This window comes from Cupressus sempervirens, chromosome 6 (genome assembly GCF_028749045.1).
Source record: "Cupressus sempervirens isolate cs-2001-9-10 chromosome 6, ASM2874904v1, whole genome shotgun sequence".
In the NCBI taxonomy this organism is placed as follows: Eukaryota; Viridiplantae; Streptophyta; class Pinopsida; order Cupressales; family Cupressaceae; genus Cupressus; species Cupressus sempervirens.
Window position 1 is genome coordinate 713219865 of NC_143123.1, and position 18508 is coordinate 713238372.

An 18508-nucleotide genomic window follows, 5' to 3' on the forward strand; every position below is an offset into this window, starting at 1 on the left:
GATTGCAGGATGAGAATTCGCTCAAAAGCCAGTTCTGTTGCAGTTCCCTTCCAATCAATCTCACCACCAGAAGCATTGAACCACTCTCGCATGTTCTCTTGCTCCAATCCAATCAAGAACTTTGTTTCTCCCCCTTCTCTTTCACTCAAGTGATCTTTCTTTCTTTTTTGACTGCAACCTACCTTCATTTTAAGGCCAAACCGCTTCTCTCCCAAATGTCAACCACCTTCCGAAATTCAAAATTTCCAATAATTGATTTTCGTCACCGTTCCTTGACTTGCCCAAGCAGTGTCAGGAAACAAAAACTTGCCTATAAAAAATGAATTAGAAAGCAAAATAGAAAGAAATAAACCAAAATTCAATTGAAGACAATGCCCTTGCATCAAGTTTTCCGGGTGAAGTGTTTGTGAGCATAGCTCACAAAGGGAGTTGGGTAGTAGCACTACCCTTCTACATTGTCATGCTTGAATTTAACATATTGATATGCCACCTCACATCATTGGCTTCCTCTTCTTGGGGATTCAATCACAAGCCATTCACATCATTGGCTACCTTCTCCTTATCAATTTCATGCCTTGCTGATCAAATGGCCCAACTTTTAGAGCTCCTTTGTGTATTCTTTTATGCTCATTGTTCTACTTCAAATTTTGCAACTTATTGGATAATTCCATTTCATAATTTCCAGGAACAAATTTCCCCTTCAACTTGGTCACCATTTGATTCCACGTTGTTATTCTTGGGTTTCCGTTTGCTGTTTGGTCCTTTTGGTACTTTAAACTTTGTTTGGGCTGTCTTTACTCTTTGGGTATCTGTAATTTCCTGCCCCTCAAAATGTTCTTCTCACTTGCCTATACAATCAATTGACCCATCTAGTTTTAATGTTCCAGAAAATTTGCTATATCCATTTTTCTGGTCCTTGCAAATTGCGAAAGGGCCCTCAAAAATTGATCTTTGCCAATTTATTGTTATTCTCTTTCATGTTCCTCTACATCACTTTCTTCTTGACATAGAGAATTTCATTCACTTCTCGTAGCCAATCACACCTCATTTCATATGTCCTCCCTAAGATCGCTTCTTATCAGTTCTCAAAATCTCTTCCACATCTTCTCTATCCTTGTCATACCTCTTCAAGGCAGCGTGTTCAATATTTTGTTCAACCACGATTCGAGCTCTCTTTCTACCCACTGGTCTTGGTATATGTCTCCTCTTGTTCAACGCTCTGCTTAAACCCTGAGAACCTCTGGATCTGATATCAAATGATGATAAAGGCAAATCAACTCCACTCTCAAATGTGACAGGAATCAGATAAAACAAACAGTTACCAATTTAAGGTGTAAATTTAGTACTCAGATATCAATTTGATGGACAATTTATATCAAATACTAACAATGCAACCTGGCCGACTTCAAGTGACAGGAGATCATTACAAAACAAAAACAAATTGTTAAGACAACATATGCGAAATTTACCAGACGTTCAAATGTTGAATAGATTTAACAAGATATATGGTCAAACAATTCACCTTTACAGACTTTGCCTGATCTTTGCTTCCATAGGGACATTTACAGACCTAATGGTTGGTTAATACTAGATTCTAAATGGTCATGGAGAACCAAATATATCAATCCTTTGTATGCTGTGTAAATGAAGGAAGAAAATCGAACTTCAAAGCAGTGACAAACTGCAGGTGTAGGATTCCATCTTTAGCCAGTGACCCACCACGTTCCTTCCGATCAATCTCACCAAGAAGCATTGAACCGCTCTCACTTCTTCTCTTGTCCCAGCCGAATCAACACCTTCGTTTCTCTCCCTTCTCTGTCACCTGACAGATCTTTCATCTTTTTTTTTGACTGCAACCTACCATTGTTTTTGAGTCCCAACTAGTTCCAGCCCAAACTGTTGACTACCTTTTGGAATTCCGAATTAAGTTCAATAACTGAGAACTGTGACCAATCCTTGATCAGGCCATCTGGCGACAGGAAACAAAAACCTGCCTATCAAAAACAAAATAGAAAGCAAATCAGGAATAAATAAACTGAAAACTTAATAGAAGACAATGCCCCTGCGTCAAGAGATCTTTATCACTATATTTCTGAGGATGTCATTTTCACAGATATATTCACTTCTACAGTGAAAGTATCTATTATGGAATCTTTTTTCATAAACCCTATTTTCTTTGCTGTGAGGATTTACGAGAGCTTGTGAATATCATGGGGATTGCTCATTTTCCACATGGAGTTAAGAGGGAGAGTCCTGAACACAGCAAAATTGTCCTCTAGAACACACCAGATAAGTGGATACAGGTTCCATTAGACAATGTCTTGTTCTATCTTGTTATTGCTTCTTATTGGATTATCCTTCTATTTAATGCTACTTGCTTTTAATTACAATTGCTTCACACTGTTTGTATCATAAGGACTTGTCATGTTTTGTTTTTTATTTTTATGTATCTATACTTTTTCTTTTTGATAAAAAATTGAAAGCGTTGAAGAGAAATTTTGTTGGTCCTGATTAATTAAACAGAAGTAACCGCATGCTTTCAGGATTATGCTGGCACTAAAGATTCAAATGGGGAGCCACAGGTCACAAGCTACCATAGGCGATTTATGGGTACCGTGGACTACATTTGGTAAGACAATCTGTGGATTTTAGGATTGCTGCAAATGTATTAGCACTGCCTGTAATGTATGTGTTTTTCAAATGTAGCAATCTCTCTTACATTTGTACTGAGAACGAGACAAGTAGACAGAGCCCTCCACCAGACATGTCTATTCATTCTTAGGTGACTAATATAATGACCAATTGCTTAACACACATATTCACATCTAACATTCTTTGACTCATGATTGTATTAATTTTTTCTAATAGTATTTTAGATACATATATGTATGTATATCTTCAAACGTTTAGTCTCATAGGACTTATCTGACTGAGGCTACAAAACATAAAAACTCCCTCTTAGCTAGGGAGGATAAACACAGGATATAATATTACCTTAGTGTAATATCAAGAATGGCATGTTTAAGAATATCTTTGATCAAAAGATATTCACCATTACATAGCATCTCATGATATCAAGAATTATGGCCTTAGAATATCAAGTTGCATGATATTCACCAAGTACTCACGAGTAATGGATCAAAATATCAAGTCACATTACATTCACCACATACTCAAAATGTCCATAAGGTATGTGCACATGCATTCTCAATGATACTTATCATAGGAACATTATATTCATGGTTTGTTTAAAGATGTTAAGCCACCATGACATATATCTATACAATACAACACATAGATATCCATCTCTTAGTTGATATTGATTTACAAGATATAATGTATCATCATTTGCTTAAACATCAACCATATGATATCCATCATGGTAGAAGGTTAGACTATTGTAAGATTGTCACCTTACTATAGTAACCACAAAGTCATGTAGTAACTCACATAACATTTACCCTCAATGGAGAGGGTGGAAGCAAGGGCTTTCGCCTCAAAACTGTAATGACCCTTACTCAAAGGTCACTAAAAACTACTAACACTGAACTATGCAATTACGTCAAACACTTGGCATGTAGTCTGAACTGTGCAATGTAACATACTGAATATGTGCTAAGCAATTTTATTAAACACTTGGCAAGCAATCAACTATACCGCTGAGATATAAAATGCTGAAAGAAATATTTGTTAGATTATAATTCCACCCTACTCCATGATACCCAAACAGTGCCAATATATATATATTCTTCTACTAAATTAACAGTGCACTGTCATGACTGATTACAAAGGATTAAACATGCTTTTTGTGTCACTATCCAAGATATACCAATGTCCTATGCAGCTGGGTACAAATAGAGACAAAATTCATAGTCTTTCTTGTCACATGAACAACAATTGACATTTAGAAATGCATCTCGCATATACAGCAGTGACTTTATCCATTAAACTCTCATATACAACATATATTCAGATAATTATAATTAAAAGAACCTGGGAATGATGCAACAATGTTGTCTATATGTTGAAGATACAGTGATCAGGCTGCAACCTTAATCTGTCCCAAATCCAGCAACTGTACGGTCTGCAAGTATAGCAGTACTTGTACAGCCCTGTTTGATTTTAGTATAAATTGTTTCTTTCTCCAAATGGTGCTAAATCAAGCATAATTTGAATTGCCCAAGTCTTAGGAATGCAAAGAAATTGGCAACTTGAATTTCAAACCAGGTATGATGAATTTATGACTCCAAATATGCTCCCAATCTGATCTTTGAAAATGACCAGTTCTGCATCAGATTTGTGCATAAATATTGTCCTAGACTTTACAAAACCCTTCTAACAAATATGATGCAATCTTTTCACCAAAATGACTCCAGAGATGTTCACTTTCAACCCTAGTCTGAAAACTCAATCAAGCTCAACTTGAAATGCTTTTTCGGATCTGCTTTTTCGTATCTGCTTTTTTGAGTTGCTTTTTAGGACTTGCTTTTTTCGGACTGCTTTTTCGATTTTGCGCTTTTCTACTTGCTTTTTTTTTCGGATTTTCTTTTTCGCTTTGCTTTTTCGGTCTGCTTTTTTTTTCGGTTCTGCTTTTTTCGAAGAAATCAAACCCTCAGGTAGTCTGAGTATACAAATTAAGCTCAACTTGAAATGGCTGAATACCACTTCCAAAGTGCAACCCTTCAGAAGGTCTTTCACTTCCTCAGTTATGCAATCTCTTGAGAGGTATCATTCTCAAGGATTATGCTGAATATTTGCAGACCTAGATGGTGCCACAAATGCTCAAAGAGAATGTAGTTGAATTATCAAATCCCGTCTATGTAAATGAGAGGCCAAGCCCTCTATTTATTCACTTTTCTAAGAAGTTACTAAGAACTTCTAGAAGCATCCATTATAAAAACTCATTATAATGCACTTTTATAATTAAATAACTTTATAAAATAAAAAGTGCAACTCAACTTAAAATTACAACATGTAGGCCGTGTATAAAAAAGTAAAGATAAAATAATATCTCCAAGAGCATAATAAGCCATCCAATCCTCAAATAAATGCTAGAATGACTCTCTCATCACAACCACCAGTCTACGAGAGTCCGTGATAGACTGATTCGGCACGCAAAATGATGTCAACCAAAACGGGGACATTACAGTCCGCCCTTCCTAAAATTGCTTGTCCCCAAGCAATGGCTGAACAACAAACTAGTCGCTCCACCTGGATCCCAAATGTAGTCATGAACTGTATTGCTGTCAGTCAACGTAGGCTCTTGCAACAACCTCTGAAATATAACCAAGAGGAATCCATGAATGAATCGTGAATCACGGTGCAACTAAACTCCAAATCCACTACTACCACAGTCAGGAACCCACGAGGCACAAACTCTCAAAATATCTGACCCGAAGTAGAGTAGATCACCCAAACTGTCAACATAATAAACACCATCCACGCAACCCACCGTGTTATGCGGAATGCACACTCCAACTCTGCTACAATAGTGACCACTCCCACATGAAACTGCACCAAATACAGAGAATCCACACACTGTACATCTACTGCAGTTAACACAACTTTGCAAATTACCAACCACTGTCTCATAACCATAACACCCATGCACTGCTGATGGTGAATAGTCATTACACAGTAGATAGCAAAAACGAGAGCCCAGTCCAAACCTGTCTGCCATCAACTCCTCAACACATGGATCAAAAGCAAACCGATGAACATATCCTGTAGTATAATGCTGGTAAAAAGAACCAATCCCAGTCAAAGACTCATCCTGCAGATGTGATACCACCGTTACTGATCATTAGCTAAGTTAGATGATGATATAGCCAAGGACGCAGAATCAACAACATCACTAGTCTCTGTGCCCTTCAAGTCAAACATACCACAATGCTCAGCTGCAGCGCCTAACTCACTACCTCTAGTGGAAACAGACCAAATATGCCAATACTAGTGTCGTGGATAGATATATCCTCATCTCCACTGCCTCTATCAACCTTGACCATGGACATCCTCGGATCACCAAACACCACGGTCCGTGATTGTACAGAATTTGGTAAAGACTGAAGTCATTCTAACTCCATGGTCACCTTAGCTAAATGAAACTGTGACTCTTTGAAAGCCAACTGTGTACTCTCAAGAAACTCAGAAGTCACCTCGAGCTGCTGAGTAAGCTCGCTCACCTCATCTTCCTTGACCAATAATGCGTCATATGCTGTACTGCCCCACTCCATAAGATAATCTTTGTCAACTACCAATTGCATATAATCTTGTCTCAGAATCCGGATAGCCTCCCATAAAGAGTGGATCTCTGTCAAGGAAAGATAACTGCCTTCCTGCTCATCACTAGTAGGAGAACCCCATCCATAAATTGCTAACAACTGACGAACAGCATCGAAATGCTCGCAAGTGATAGAAATGTCTCGCTCGCCAACTCTCAGCTGACTAGACACATGATTGTGCCGACTGGTCGAACTCCTATACTCTATCCCTAGTACACTGTCCAAAGGAGTAACCTCAGAATAGCTATCATCTGTAACATAGATGGAAAAGGTGAGTTTTAAAAACTCGTTGAGTTTCCTAGCTCGGCGAGTTTTTCACTAGTTAACTCGCCGACTTAAAAACTCGGCAGTCTGGTAAAAACTCGCCGAGTATTCGGCGAGTAATCGTAAAAAACTCAGCGAGTTTTTCATAAAAACTCGCGATTTACTGGTGAGATTTTTGCCCGCGGCCTGTAACGGATTAAAGCGGCAGTGAATGTGTTTTTTCTCATTCTTTCTTGTATTTGCATTGTTTAGAGCCTTGAGGAGTGAAGAGAAGAAGGTTTGGAAGCATTCTTGGTTGATTGCAAGTGATTCAAGGCGGATTTGAGTGGATTGTAGAGGATTCTAACTGATTTTAGAAGACAAATTTCTTTCTAGGTATGTTCATCTTATCATAGTTTGAAAACTTTTTATAGTTTTATAACAAATGTTCTTTTGTTTTTGTTGTTGTTTCTGAATGTTTTCAAATCATTGAAAATCATTTAGAATCATTTGAAATCCTAGCTTCTAAGGATATGGTTGAAGTTTGTTGTTTGCTAAGAATATGGTTGAAGTTTGAACTTGAAGTTTGAAACTTTGAATCATTTGAAACCCTAGCTTCTAAGTTCTAACTTTTTTAATTCATTTTTCTATATATTTATATGTAGGGCAGCGATCAACCATGAAAAAAATGACAAACCCGCAAGAAGAGTGGCCACAAACACCATGCCCATCTAGATATATAGGCACTTAGTCTAAAAATGCAAGAGATAAGGCATGGCGGTGTGCCTATGAAGCTCCAAGTCCAAATCATATTGGGAAGGTGATATGCATTCCCTATGAGAATTATTTCTGGAGGCATAAACCGCCTCAAATACCACCTTGCAGGCATAAAGAAACATGACTCAAATCCTTGTCTCAAGGTAACTGATGAAGAAAAAAGATTCATCCATGCCCTACTTGCAGCTGCCGAAGAGAAAAAATTGAATAGGGAGAGGGCAAAATTAGCTATGAGGGCAGCCATAGCTGAATCTGAAGGAGCTCCTTTTGATATGCAAGAGGAAGAAGAAACACTTGAGAACATACCAGGATCTCTTTGTAGCCCATGGATCCGCAAACAAAATTTCTCTTTTATTGGTTCCACTTCTTCTACATCTCCTACTTCATCATCACCATCTGGATCCCCATCAGGGATAGGTGGTTATTTTGTGCCCAGGAACACACTTGGAGCACAACCATTATTAGAGGGCACTGCATGGTTTAAGGAGGTGCATGAGCAAACTGATATTGCAACAGCTGATTTTTGGTTTTACAACAATATCTCAATGAATGCCGCTGATAGTCCCTATTGGGTCAATATGGTGAATGCAATGACAATATCAAACAAAGGGTACAAGACGCCTAATCGCAAGGATATGAGTGGAAGGTAAGTATTTTATTATTTAGTAATTGTAAATAATTGTGATTCGCTTTAGTTCATTGTTATATTTTAAATCTTAATTGTTATAACTTATTTCCTAATTTTTTACTAACACTTACACTTTATTTAATATTACATCTAAATTTTGTAGGTTGCTTGACAAAGCGGTTGGTAGGGCAACATTTTGATAGAAGACCAAAAGAAAGAGTGGAAGAAGTATGGCTGCACCATTTTATCCGATGGGTGGACAGATGGAAGAAGTAGAACCATTATTAACTTCTTTATTGCTTGCAAAGATGATGTGGTGTTTTGGAAATCTGTCGATGCCTCCAACAAAGTGAAAAATGCAGCCACATTGGCTTTAATGTTGGAGAATGGTTTCATGGAGGTGGGAATAGAGAATGTGGTGCAAATAATCACAGATAATGCAGTAGCATATGTGGCAGCAGGTAGATTTAATTTTTTATATTTGAATCAATATGAATCATGAATGTAATGCTATGGTATTATTCAATTTAGATTGGATGTAATTTGTAAATACTAAATATGGAAAGTTTGTTACTGATTATTGATTTTTTGCTAATCTTTTAGGTAGAATCCTCCGAGAGAGGCATCGCACACTTTTTTGGTCATCTTGTGCAGCACATGTCCTTGACCTTCTTTTGGAGGACATAGGAAAACTTGATTGGGTGAGTCCAGTTGTGGAAGATGCTAGGCGAGTCACAAAATATATCTATAATCACCCATGGGTTCTCAGTTTGATGAGAAAAGCCACTAAAGGCAAAGATTTGATGAGACTTGCTATGACAAGGTTTGCAACGGTCTTCTTGACGTTGCAAAGTATTCTTGACCACATATTGGCTTTGAAGCAAATGTTTGTGTGTGCTGATTGAGTTGCTTCACCTTACTCAAAGAATCCCGAAGGAGAGGCTGTGGCACAAATAGTCTTTGATGATAGCTTTTTTGCAAAGGCTAAGGAGATTATGGAGGTAACTTCATTATATTTTTAGTTTATTCAAGTTTCATTATCAATTCATAACTTACTATGTTATTAACTAATTTGTATTTTTCAAATTTCAAATGTAGATGTCTCTGCCCCTGGTTCTAGTCTTGCGCACATGTGATGGGCAGCAATCCCGAATGGGAGGGCTTTATGAGGCCATGGATAGGGCGAAAGAGGCTGTTAGAAGTTAATATCATGGGGATAGTCTCAGATTTGATCTCATTTGGGAAATAATTGATAGGAGGTGGAACAATATGCTCCACCAACCTATTCATGTAGCAGGCTACTTCCTCAATCCCAAATTCAGGTACTATGATAATTGATTGTCCTTGAAGTTGAAATTTTAATAAGTCTTTATTTTAGTTTACTTTTTAAGGTTGTGTAGTAAGACTTGATATCATTTTCTATTTGTTTTAGGGCTGATGATTCCTACTCAGATCCTAATGGAGAGGTCATGGAAGGTCTCTCTAAATGCATTGAGAGAATGATATCAAGTAAAGAGGAGAGAGACCTTATTGTGACCGAACAACAAATCTATGTGGAATCAAGGGGTCCTTTGTTCTCTTCTATGCTAGCAAAGAGAGCAAGATCTACTCAAGCACTTGGTAAAGCATCAAACTTTAAAACTTTTGTTAATTGATAAGTTGTGCTTCTGATTTTTTTTTATTGCTTTATAACTTTTTTAATTTTGTTTTGCAGATGCTTGGTGGGCAAGTTGGGGTGGCAATACCCCCAATTTAAGGAAATTTGCTTTCAGAGTCCTATCCCAACCTTGTAGCTCATCCCATTGTGAGCGCAATTGGAGCTTATTTGAGTCCATCCATACAAAGAAAAGAAACAGAATGACTCAAAAACGGCTTAATGACCTTGTTTATGTGCACTATAATCTTAAGTTGCGCATAAAAAATGCACAGCTCTTAGAACTACCTGGTCCGCTTGATCTAGATGAGATAGATCCTTATTCTGATTGGACAACACAGGAGCCAAGTCCATTGTTTACATTAGATGAGATCGCTGATTTGGAGAGGCAGGCCATGGAGGGGGAGGCTAACACTGATTTTCAGTTCACTATGGATGACATTGAGGATGAGGACGAGGATGATGATGATTCAGGCGAGGATCAGGCATTACCATTAGGAGGAGATGCATCCTCTTCTAGGACACCAAGCCAGTCAGTAGGGACATCCAGCAAGGGGGCACAGCCACAGAGTTCACAGTCACGCAGCTCACGCCCTATCCCAGTGCGGGGCACTTCTTCTAGGACTAGACCCCCTTGCTTTCCTACTAGTACAAGTGGAAATAGGAAGATGTGATTGACATTGTCACATTGTATTGATGTATTTAGACTTTTAGTATTTACTTCTAGTTTGATAGATTGAAACTATTTAATAATTTACTATTTTGCTTCCTACCATGAGCATTCTGCATGAGAATGCAATTTTGTACGCATGATGCATTTATATATATTTAAACTTTGTTTCTTTCTTTTGTATTGTCTTTAATTAACTTATTAGATGGATCTTCTCATTAAATTTTGCAAAATAAATGTATTTTTAATTAAATTTCAGCGGTTTTTCAGGTTCTCGAGTTTTTTTCGAGTTTTTTTTTTAAAATCGCCGAGTTTTTCCCGATTAAACTTTTGGTGGGCTTGGCGAGTTTTTGCATTTGGCCAGTTTTCCAACTATGATCTGTAATACTCAGATCTTGGGACTCTTCTGTAAACTCTGTCATCTCTGAGAAATCATCAACATGTGACCTGACTGTAAAAGAATACTGAGTCCCTGCTATACGTGCTAACTCTTGAACTGAGCTCACCTGAAGACAAAGCTCGTCCACATGTCTCTCAGAATCCTGGAGAGCCAACTGAATACACACCAAGGAATTCTGAGTGTCCTCGAGCTCATGAGAAAGCCGGTCAACCTCCTCCTCCTCCTTCTTCAATGCATCTAAATAGATCCCTGCAGGATTAAGGAGATGATCGCAATCTGAAATTAGGTGTATGTAACTTACCTTCATTGCTTCCATGCTTTCCTTGATCTGTTGTAAGTTGTCACAAGAAGAACTTGTCGTGACTCCTTTCTGTCTCTCCTGCAGTTGAATCATCCAAATGTGATTCTCAATCAATCCATGTATCTTGTCATGATGAGATAAAGCCGTGACAATATTCTTGTCCCTTGTCTTCAGCAGGCTTGCCAAACCAAGTAAAGAGCTACTAGCCTCTATCACATGTGAAGAAGCATCCAACTGTGCTTGATACTCATTTTCTACAAAGTCTTGAATGCTCACTTTTTGATCAACTGTACTATCCTCAAACATGACAGTATCCTCAACTGCTGTAACTTCATCCAACTCAACTGTACTGGAATCACTATTTGTGTCAATCACACAATCCGGTGTGCCTGTGATATCACCTTCTGATGCTACTGGGTCAACCTGCACAACATTTGTAACCCGTTTTCCCTGTGAAGATGATGCAGATAAACCATTACTTGAAGATGTGCTAATGTCTCCCTATATCGAATCAGCATGTCTGTTAAACTCCTAATACAAGTTTCTGCCTGTCATAGGGAAGGTACGATCCTTAGGCCTATCAAAACGTTTAATCAATCTCTCCGTAAACTCTACATATGAGGTAATGTTTGCATGACCCATAGTGACCATACCATGATGCCACCACTCGTGTGCTAACCCATCCAGGTGAATTGCTGCATACTTAATAGCTTCTTCCTCAGGCATAGGGTTCATTTGAAAGTATGTGTCAAGCTTTTGAACCCAAGCTCTTGCTGTAAACTTCCTCGAGCCATCATAATATGGTAACTGAAGTTTCCCTACTTTCTTCCATAGCTCATAGCTTTGGTTCCTGTCATGTCCACGTGGCATATGCTTCATCCGCACATCTATATACTCCCTAAAGGTAATTGCAGCAATAAAATTTGGACCTCCAGCTTCCCAATCTCTCCTCAACTGGTCCTGTATATTAGTGATCTGGGGCTCTTGTTCGGGCTGCTTTGGAGCTCTAGGAGGAAATGTGGGAATCATGGGCCGTGAACTCACTGTCCTAGTTTGCTGGGGTGCATAACCGAAATTGTTCCCAACTTGTTTTCCTCCATTATGTGTTCCATCCTGATTATTAGCATTCTGATTATTTCCTCCTCCCACATTAGCATTCAACCCCATTTGACGAGCCATCATCTTCATAATAAGCTCCAATCTCTGACTCTGTTCCTGTGCTCTCTGCTTTGCTAATCGCTGTCCCTGTGCTAAGGTGTCTAATAACTGTAAGAATCTTTCCTCTCCCTGATCTGGACCAGCATTCTCGTCTTTGCCCAATCCTGTATTCCTGTCATCTCGGTCACCCATATTGATGTCTTGATCAAAGAATACCTCCTCTGTGTCTGTATCACTAGATTCTATGTCCACTTGCACGGATGAACTAGACTGTTCGCTCTGTAGGTCTGAAATCCTATTTTGTCTTGCTCTGGTATTGCGGAAATTATAAGGCCCCTGTCGCATGCTCAAACATAAATGCTCTAATTTTAGTGTTTTGGCATTTCGTCAAACACTTTCCCCTCTATCCGGCTGTTCCAAATTCCCTATAAGACCTCCACAGGATGGCAGGACTTATAGCTTTGATACCACTGTAATGACCCTTACTCAAAGGTCACTAAAAACTACTAACACTGAACTATGCAATTATGTCAAACACTTGGCATGTAGTCTGAACTGTGCAATATAACATAGTGAATATGTGCTAAGCAATTTTATCAAACACTTGGCAAGCAATCAACTATACCGCTGAGATATAAAATGCTGAAAGAAATATTTGTTAGATTATAATTCCACCCTACTCCATGATACCCAAACAGTGCCAATATATATATATTCTTCTACTAAATTAACAGTGCACTGTCATGACTGATTACAAAGGATTAAACATGCTTTTTGTGTCACTATCCAAGATATACCAATGTCCTATGCAGCTGGGTACAAATAGAGACAAAATTCATAGTCTTTCTTGTCACATGAACAACAATTGACATTTAGAAATGCATCTCGCATATACAGCAGTGACTTTATCCATTAAACTCTCATATACAACATATATTCAGATAATTATAATTAAAAGAACCTGGGAATGATGCAACAATGTTGTCTATATGTTGAAGATACAGTGATCAGGCTGCAACCTTAATCTGTCCCAAATCCAGCAACTGTACGGTCTGCAAGTATAGCAGTACTTGTACAGCCCTGTTTGATTTTAGTATAAATTGTTTCTTTCTCCAAATGGTGCTAAATCAAGCATAATTTGAATTGCCCAAGTCTTAGGAATGCAAAGAAATTGGCAACTTGAATTTCAAACCAGGTATGATGAATTTATGACTCCAAATATGCTCCCAATCTGATATTTGAAAATGACCAGTTCTGCATCAGATTTGTGCATAAATATTGTCCTAGACTTTACAAAACCCTTCTAACAAATATGATGCAATCTTTTCACCAAAATGACTCCAGAGATGTTCACTTTCAACCCTAGTCTGAAAACTCAATCAAGCTCAACTTGAAATGCTTTTTCGAATTGCTTTTTTGGATCTGCTTTTTCGTATCTGTTTTTTCGAGTTGCTTTTTCGGACTGCTTTTTCGATTCTGCGCTTTTCTACTTGCTTTTTTTTTCGGATTTTCTTTTTCGCTTTCCTTTTTCGGCCTGCTTTTTTTTTTCGGTTCTGCTTTTTTCGAAGAAATCAAACCCTTAGGTAGTCTGAGTATACAAATTAAGCTCAACTTGAAATGGCTGAATACCACTTCCAAAGTGCAACCCTTCAGAAGGTCTTTCACTTCCTCAGTTATGCATTCTCTTGAGAGGTATCGTTCTCAAGGATTATGCTGAATATTTGCAGACCTAGATGGTGCCACAAATGCTCAAAGAGAATGTAGTTGAATTATCAAATCCTGTCCATGCAAATGAGAGGCCAAGCCCTCTATTTATTCACTTTTCTAAGAAGTTACTAAGAACTTTTAAAAGCATCCATTATAAAAACTCATTATAATGCACTTTTTTAATTAAATAACTTTATAAAATAAAAAGTTCAACTCAACTTAAAATTATAACATGTAGGCCGCGTATAAAAAAGTAATGATAAAATAATATCTCCAAGAGCATAATAAGCCATCCAATCTTCAAATAAATGCCAGAATGACCCTCTCATCACAACCACCAGTCTACGAGAGTCCGTGATAGACTAATTCGGCACGTAAAACGATGTCAACCAAATGGGGACATTACAAAAACTTCTCTGTGAGAAGAATGCATTTCCACCAAGCTCAATGCAGAGAGTGGATCCACCATACCCACTCACAGAGGGTGGAACAATGGATTTCACCTCAAACTTCTCTCACAAAGAAGAAATTATTAACCAAATATTAATCTGTTGATCTTTTCATCCAAGATTGTGTATGATAAACTATTAGACGCCGTCTGAATTTGATATCAATCTTCTGTGCTCCTCGTCCAAAGTTATCTCTGACGGAGTGTCAGACTCCCTCTAAATTTGATAGCAATCTTCTTTTTCTGATATTTGGGATGAATAGTTTGTCATTTCTCCGCGTTATTTTGTTATGTAAAATTTGGATAAATGGAGTTTGTGTCATTTATTTCCTTTTAGCTTCTTAGTTTTTCCGCATCTATTTCTTGTTTACGGATAGATGTTTGTAAACCTTTTGTGCTTTCTGGTTAAATGCGTCCATATTTGTATTTCTATGAATTCATTGTAAATCATGCACGGGGAGCTGTACCCGAATAAATTCAGAGGAAGGTTATCAATTTAATGATAACCTATCCAACTGTTAGTGCTGATTTTGTCTTCTCATCTGGGCATTTAGAGTTATTTTGTTTGTATTTTCTTAGAAGATAATCTGTTCACTAACAGATTTTTGGCGATTCTACTGGGGATACGTTAACGAAGATCAATATATATATTTGTTTTCTCAATTTTCTGATTATGTCCATGTGCAGCAGATTGGCGACTCTAGAAATACCATGCTAGATATTAAAACCATGAAAAGATCAAGGCCAAACCCTTCTCTCCCAGAACTTTATCAAATTGATGATAAAGTGTTACACAAATTTGTGGACAGCTTTAAAGAAAGCATTTCTTGGGGTGTCCGAAATAATATAAGTCTCGAAGATGATGCCTCGTCTTGGCTGCTATGGAAAAGCCTCTGCATGAGATTTCACAAGTTGAAAGACTTACAAGAACTTGAGGAGAAAGTGTCTCAGATGAGAAAACATTTGGAGGTGGATGATGTTTAAGCCTCAGTTATATCTCCACATTTTATGTCATGCAATTATTTAGTCCTGAGTGAGAATGGATTCCAAACAACTGACAACAATGGGGAAATGGTAAGGGCCAATAATAAAATCTTGCCTAAGTTACTTCATCTCATGTAGAAAGTTTTATAGTTGAGGATCATGATGATCATCTTTGTCTTAAAGATTCCATTGAAATGCTTTCTAATCATGCTTTACCAAAAGACAAATCTTTAGAGGTCATGAGAGATTGTGAAAATAGCGGCTCTTTATATGTGAATGCTGAAAAAGACCCTATTCTGGAATCCTTCCACTTTGGTAATAATGCAGCAGCAGATCTTATTGTTCATGCTGATTTTAAAGATGGTGCTCAAATTTGTGTTGAAGGAGACTCTGTTGTGACTGAATACTTGGCCAAAGGGCTGAATCTGGAAACAAAATCGCAGCAAGAAGCTTTCTTACTTCAAGAAATATTACAGCCTCACAAAGATCAGATAGGGGTAGATAAAAACTCTCAAGTTGAAAGTGAAAACCATAGCAGCAGTGACAATGATGATGCTCATGAAAACATAGATAAAGGTGCTCATGAATCTTTTCTCTCTCCATATTTTGAAAGTTTTAGATTTGAAAGTGATGATAGTCATCTCATTTCAGAAGTTCCTATTTGTGAAAATTTTGACAACAATGTGCTATCGAAATTCGAATCTTTTGTTTTTAATGAGAGGGCTGCAAGTGATATGTCCTATTGTGAAAATGATGGTCAGCCCATTAAAAAAACCTTATCAATCTGAAAATGAAAGCGATGTTTATGTTGAGGTAAATATACCTTTGGCTGGAACTTCTCATGAGGAAATTCTTTTTGAAAAATTTGGTGATTCAGCCGGAATGCTGAAGGACACTTCTTAATGAAGAAGAAGAAATTATATATGAATTTCTATCATCCCTCAAGCCGAATTATCTCTTCGATGATGACTCTGGTATTCATTCAAATTAGTTTGACAATGAAGCTTTCATTGATAAATTTTCTTTTCATTCATCTATGTATGGTTTTGCTGATTTGGATTGTGGAGGTAATGATGGAAAATGTGATGACACTTTGGGAAAGATAAGGGACAACGTACATTGCATGTTTGATGGCGGTTTGATTCTTGGAAGGGATGAAGAAAGCATGTACTCTAGAACTGATCCTATGTTAGATGAGGCATCTCTTTGCCTTCAAGCTGATCATGATACTAAAAGCCATATGCAAAAAATAACTCTCGAGGACAGCATTTTCAGACATTGTACACCATCTATTAATAAGGTTTTTACTTGTCATTTTTTTCAGTTTGAAATGAAATCTGATTTGATGAATGTGGAAGATCAATTCTCAAATGAAGACGAAAGCGATGATGAGTTATGGCTGTTCGGAAAAGAGTGCTGGGTCAACATATGCATATATGCTTTGAATTTGAGGTTTGGCATTTAAGAAGTCACTAGCCAACAATGTTGTGGAGTTGCTCAAATGAGGCATGGTTTGTTGATGCGGAAAGGCTCCTGCTTCTTCTAGCTAGTAAAAGGATTCACGTGATTCCTTTTCTTACTTTGGGCTCTTGTGGTAGGCTCTTTTCCTACCTTTGTATTTACCTTGTAATTATGTTTTTGGCGCGCGTAGTGTTAGCATGAATAATGTGCAAGCTTCGTGATTGCTGGTAGCTTTAGGAGTTTTTGGTTTGTTGGCTTTGGCTTGCTCCCCTTCGCCCCCTCTGTAAATAGCTCCCAGTTTTTTCTTCTTGGTGACTCTTTTTGCCCAATGGATAAAGCGTTGGTATTTTGCTAAAGATTGCTGGAGTTCTCTATTTTTGCATCAAAAGCAGTCCAACAGCTAGAGCCCCTGTTGGTACCCAATATAGACCCGGTATTTAAATTTTCAGTTTCAGGTCTTGAACCTCTTTGAACTACTTCAAACTTGGTTCAAATTGGTTCAAAGCAGTTCAAAGTGCGGGCTCAAATGAGTTTGGCAATTTAGAGTTCAAGTTCGAAATTTGACATGGTTCAAACTGGTTCAATGGGTTCGATGGTTCAACAGGTTCGATGGTTCAACTGTTTAAAATGACAATTTTATATACTTGCAGTCACCTGTAACTTTTTACTTGGGCATAATTTTGCAAATCGCTTCAGTGGAAAGGAAGAAAATTAGGAATGTGCCAACATATCTGAAAATTAGAAAGATCCAACGGTTGGATAAAAAGTTAAACCTCCTGAACCTAGACCTTGTCTTGCTGTTCGAAATATTAGTGATTAAATTTTTTATTGTGGACTCTTGAACCTCTTTGAACTAAGGTTCAAAGCAGTTTGAAGTGGTTCAGGTGGTACAAAGTAGTTCAATGTGTAGGCTCAAATGCATTTGATAGTTCAGAGTTCAGGGTCGAGATTTGAGATGGTGCAATTTGGTTCAAACAGGTTCACCGGGTTCGATGGTTCAACAGTCTTATATACCTGCAAATAGTAACCAATAACTTTTTATTCAGCGATAAATTCACCAATCGCTCTGGTGGGGACATAGATTAGTGGGATATCACCAACATATCCAAAGATTAAGGAGATCCAATGGTTGCATAATTAGTTATGCCTCTCATACTCAAACTTGTTTTAGTTGTTAGTTTTTATAACTGAATAACTACCCAGAAAAACTATATATTGTAAAAACATGAGGAGAAAGGGGTTCCAGTGTTATTTCAGTTTTTGCCAGGGAGGAGAAACGACTCCTTTTTGCAGACTTTGGGCTTCTGCGAGATGGTTTTTTTTGTTCTTTTCTATGATGTTGTAATGCAGGGGAAGGGAATTTTCATTTTCAGATAGTGATTATTGTACATAAACAGAAAAATCTTTGTCATTTTGTTGTGTTCAGAGAGCGATAACAGCAACATATTAAAACTTTCGATTTAAATGTATGTTTTCTGATCATTATTCAACTTGGAGTGGTATTGATTTTCTCTGAATGTGTATCTGCTGTATTTAATCATGATCACGATTATCCTTTGGACTTGGTGCTATGCTTTTTGTGTATTTGTGATGAATAGTTTGTCATTTCTCTGTGTTATTTCTGTTATGTAAAATTTGGATAAATGGACTTTGTGTAATTTATTTCCTTTTAGCTTCTTAGTTTTTCCGCATCTATTTCATGATTACGGATAGATGTTTGTAAACCTTTTGTGCTTTCTAGTTAAAAGCATCTATATTTGTATTGCTATGAATTCATTGTAAATCATGCACAGGGA

General features: G+C 37.6%; 1 protein-coding gene and 1 long non-coding RNA gene across 6 annotated transcripts in view; both read left to right on the forward strand.

Moving 5' to 3' along the window:
• Window positions 1–18508, forward strand: part of LOC149554269 (carbon catabolite repressor protein 4 homolog 6-like) — a 270686-nt gene that overhangs the window by 204973 nt on the left and 47205 nt on the right. For 4 of the 5 annotated variants that reach the window (XR_016353242.1, XM_089789492.1, XM_089789491.1 and 1 more), the window contains one exon: window positions 2544–2629. Coding sequence is in view for 3 of the 5 variants with exons in the window: in XM_089789492.1 (XP_089645618.1) it covers window positions 2544–2629 (86 nt within the window). In the remaining 2 variants the exon portion in view is untranslated. Of the gene's footprint in view, window positions 1–2543; window positions 2631–18508 lie in introns of those variants that run through there. The other variant, XR_016353241.1, reaches the window with a different exon arrangement.
• Window positions 8539–9526, forward strand: LOC149554271 (uncharacterized). The gene is made up of 3 exons (XR_016353244.1): window positions 8539–8930; window positions 9028–9251; window positions 9362–9526. It is a non-coding gene; the product is annotated as an uncharacterized LOC149554271 (long non-coding RNA).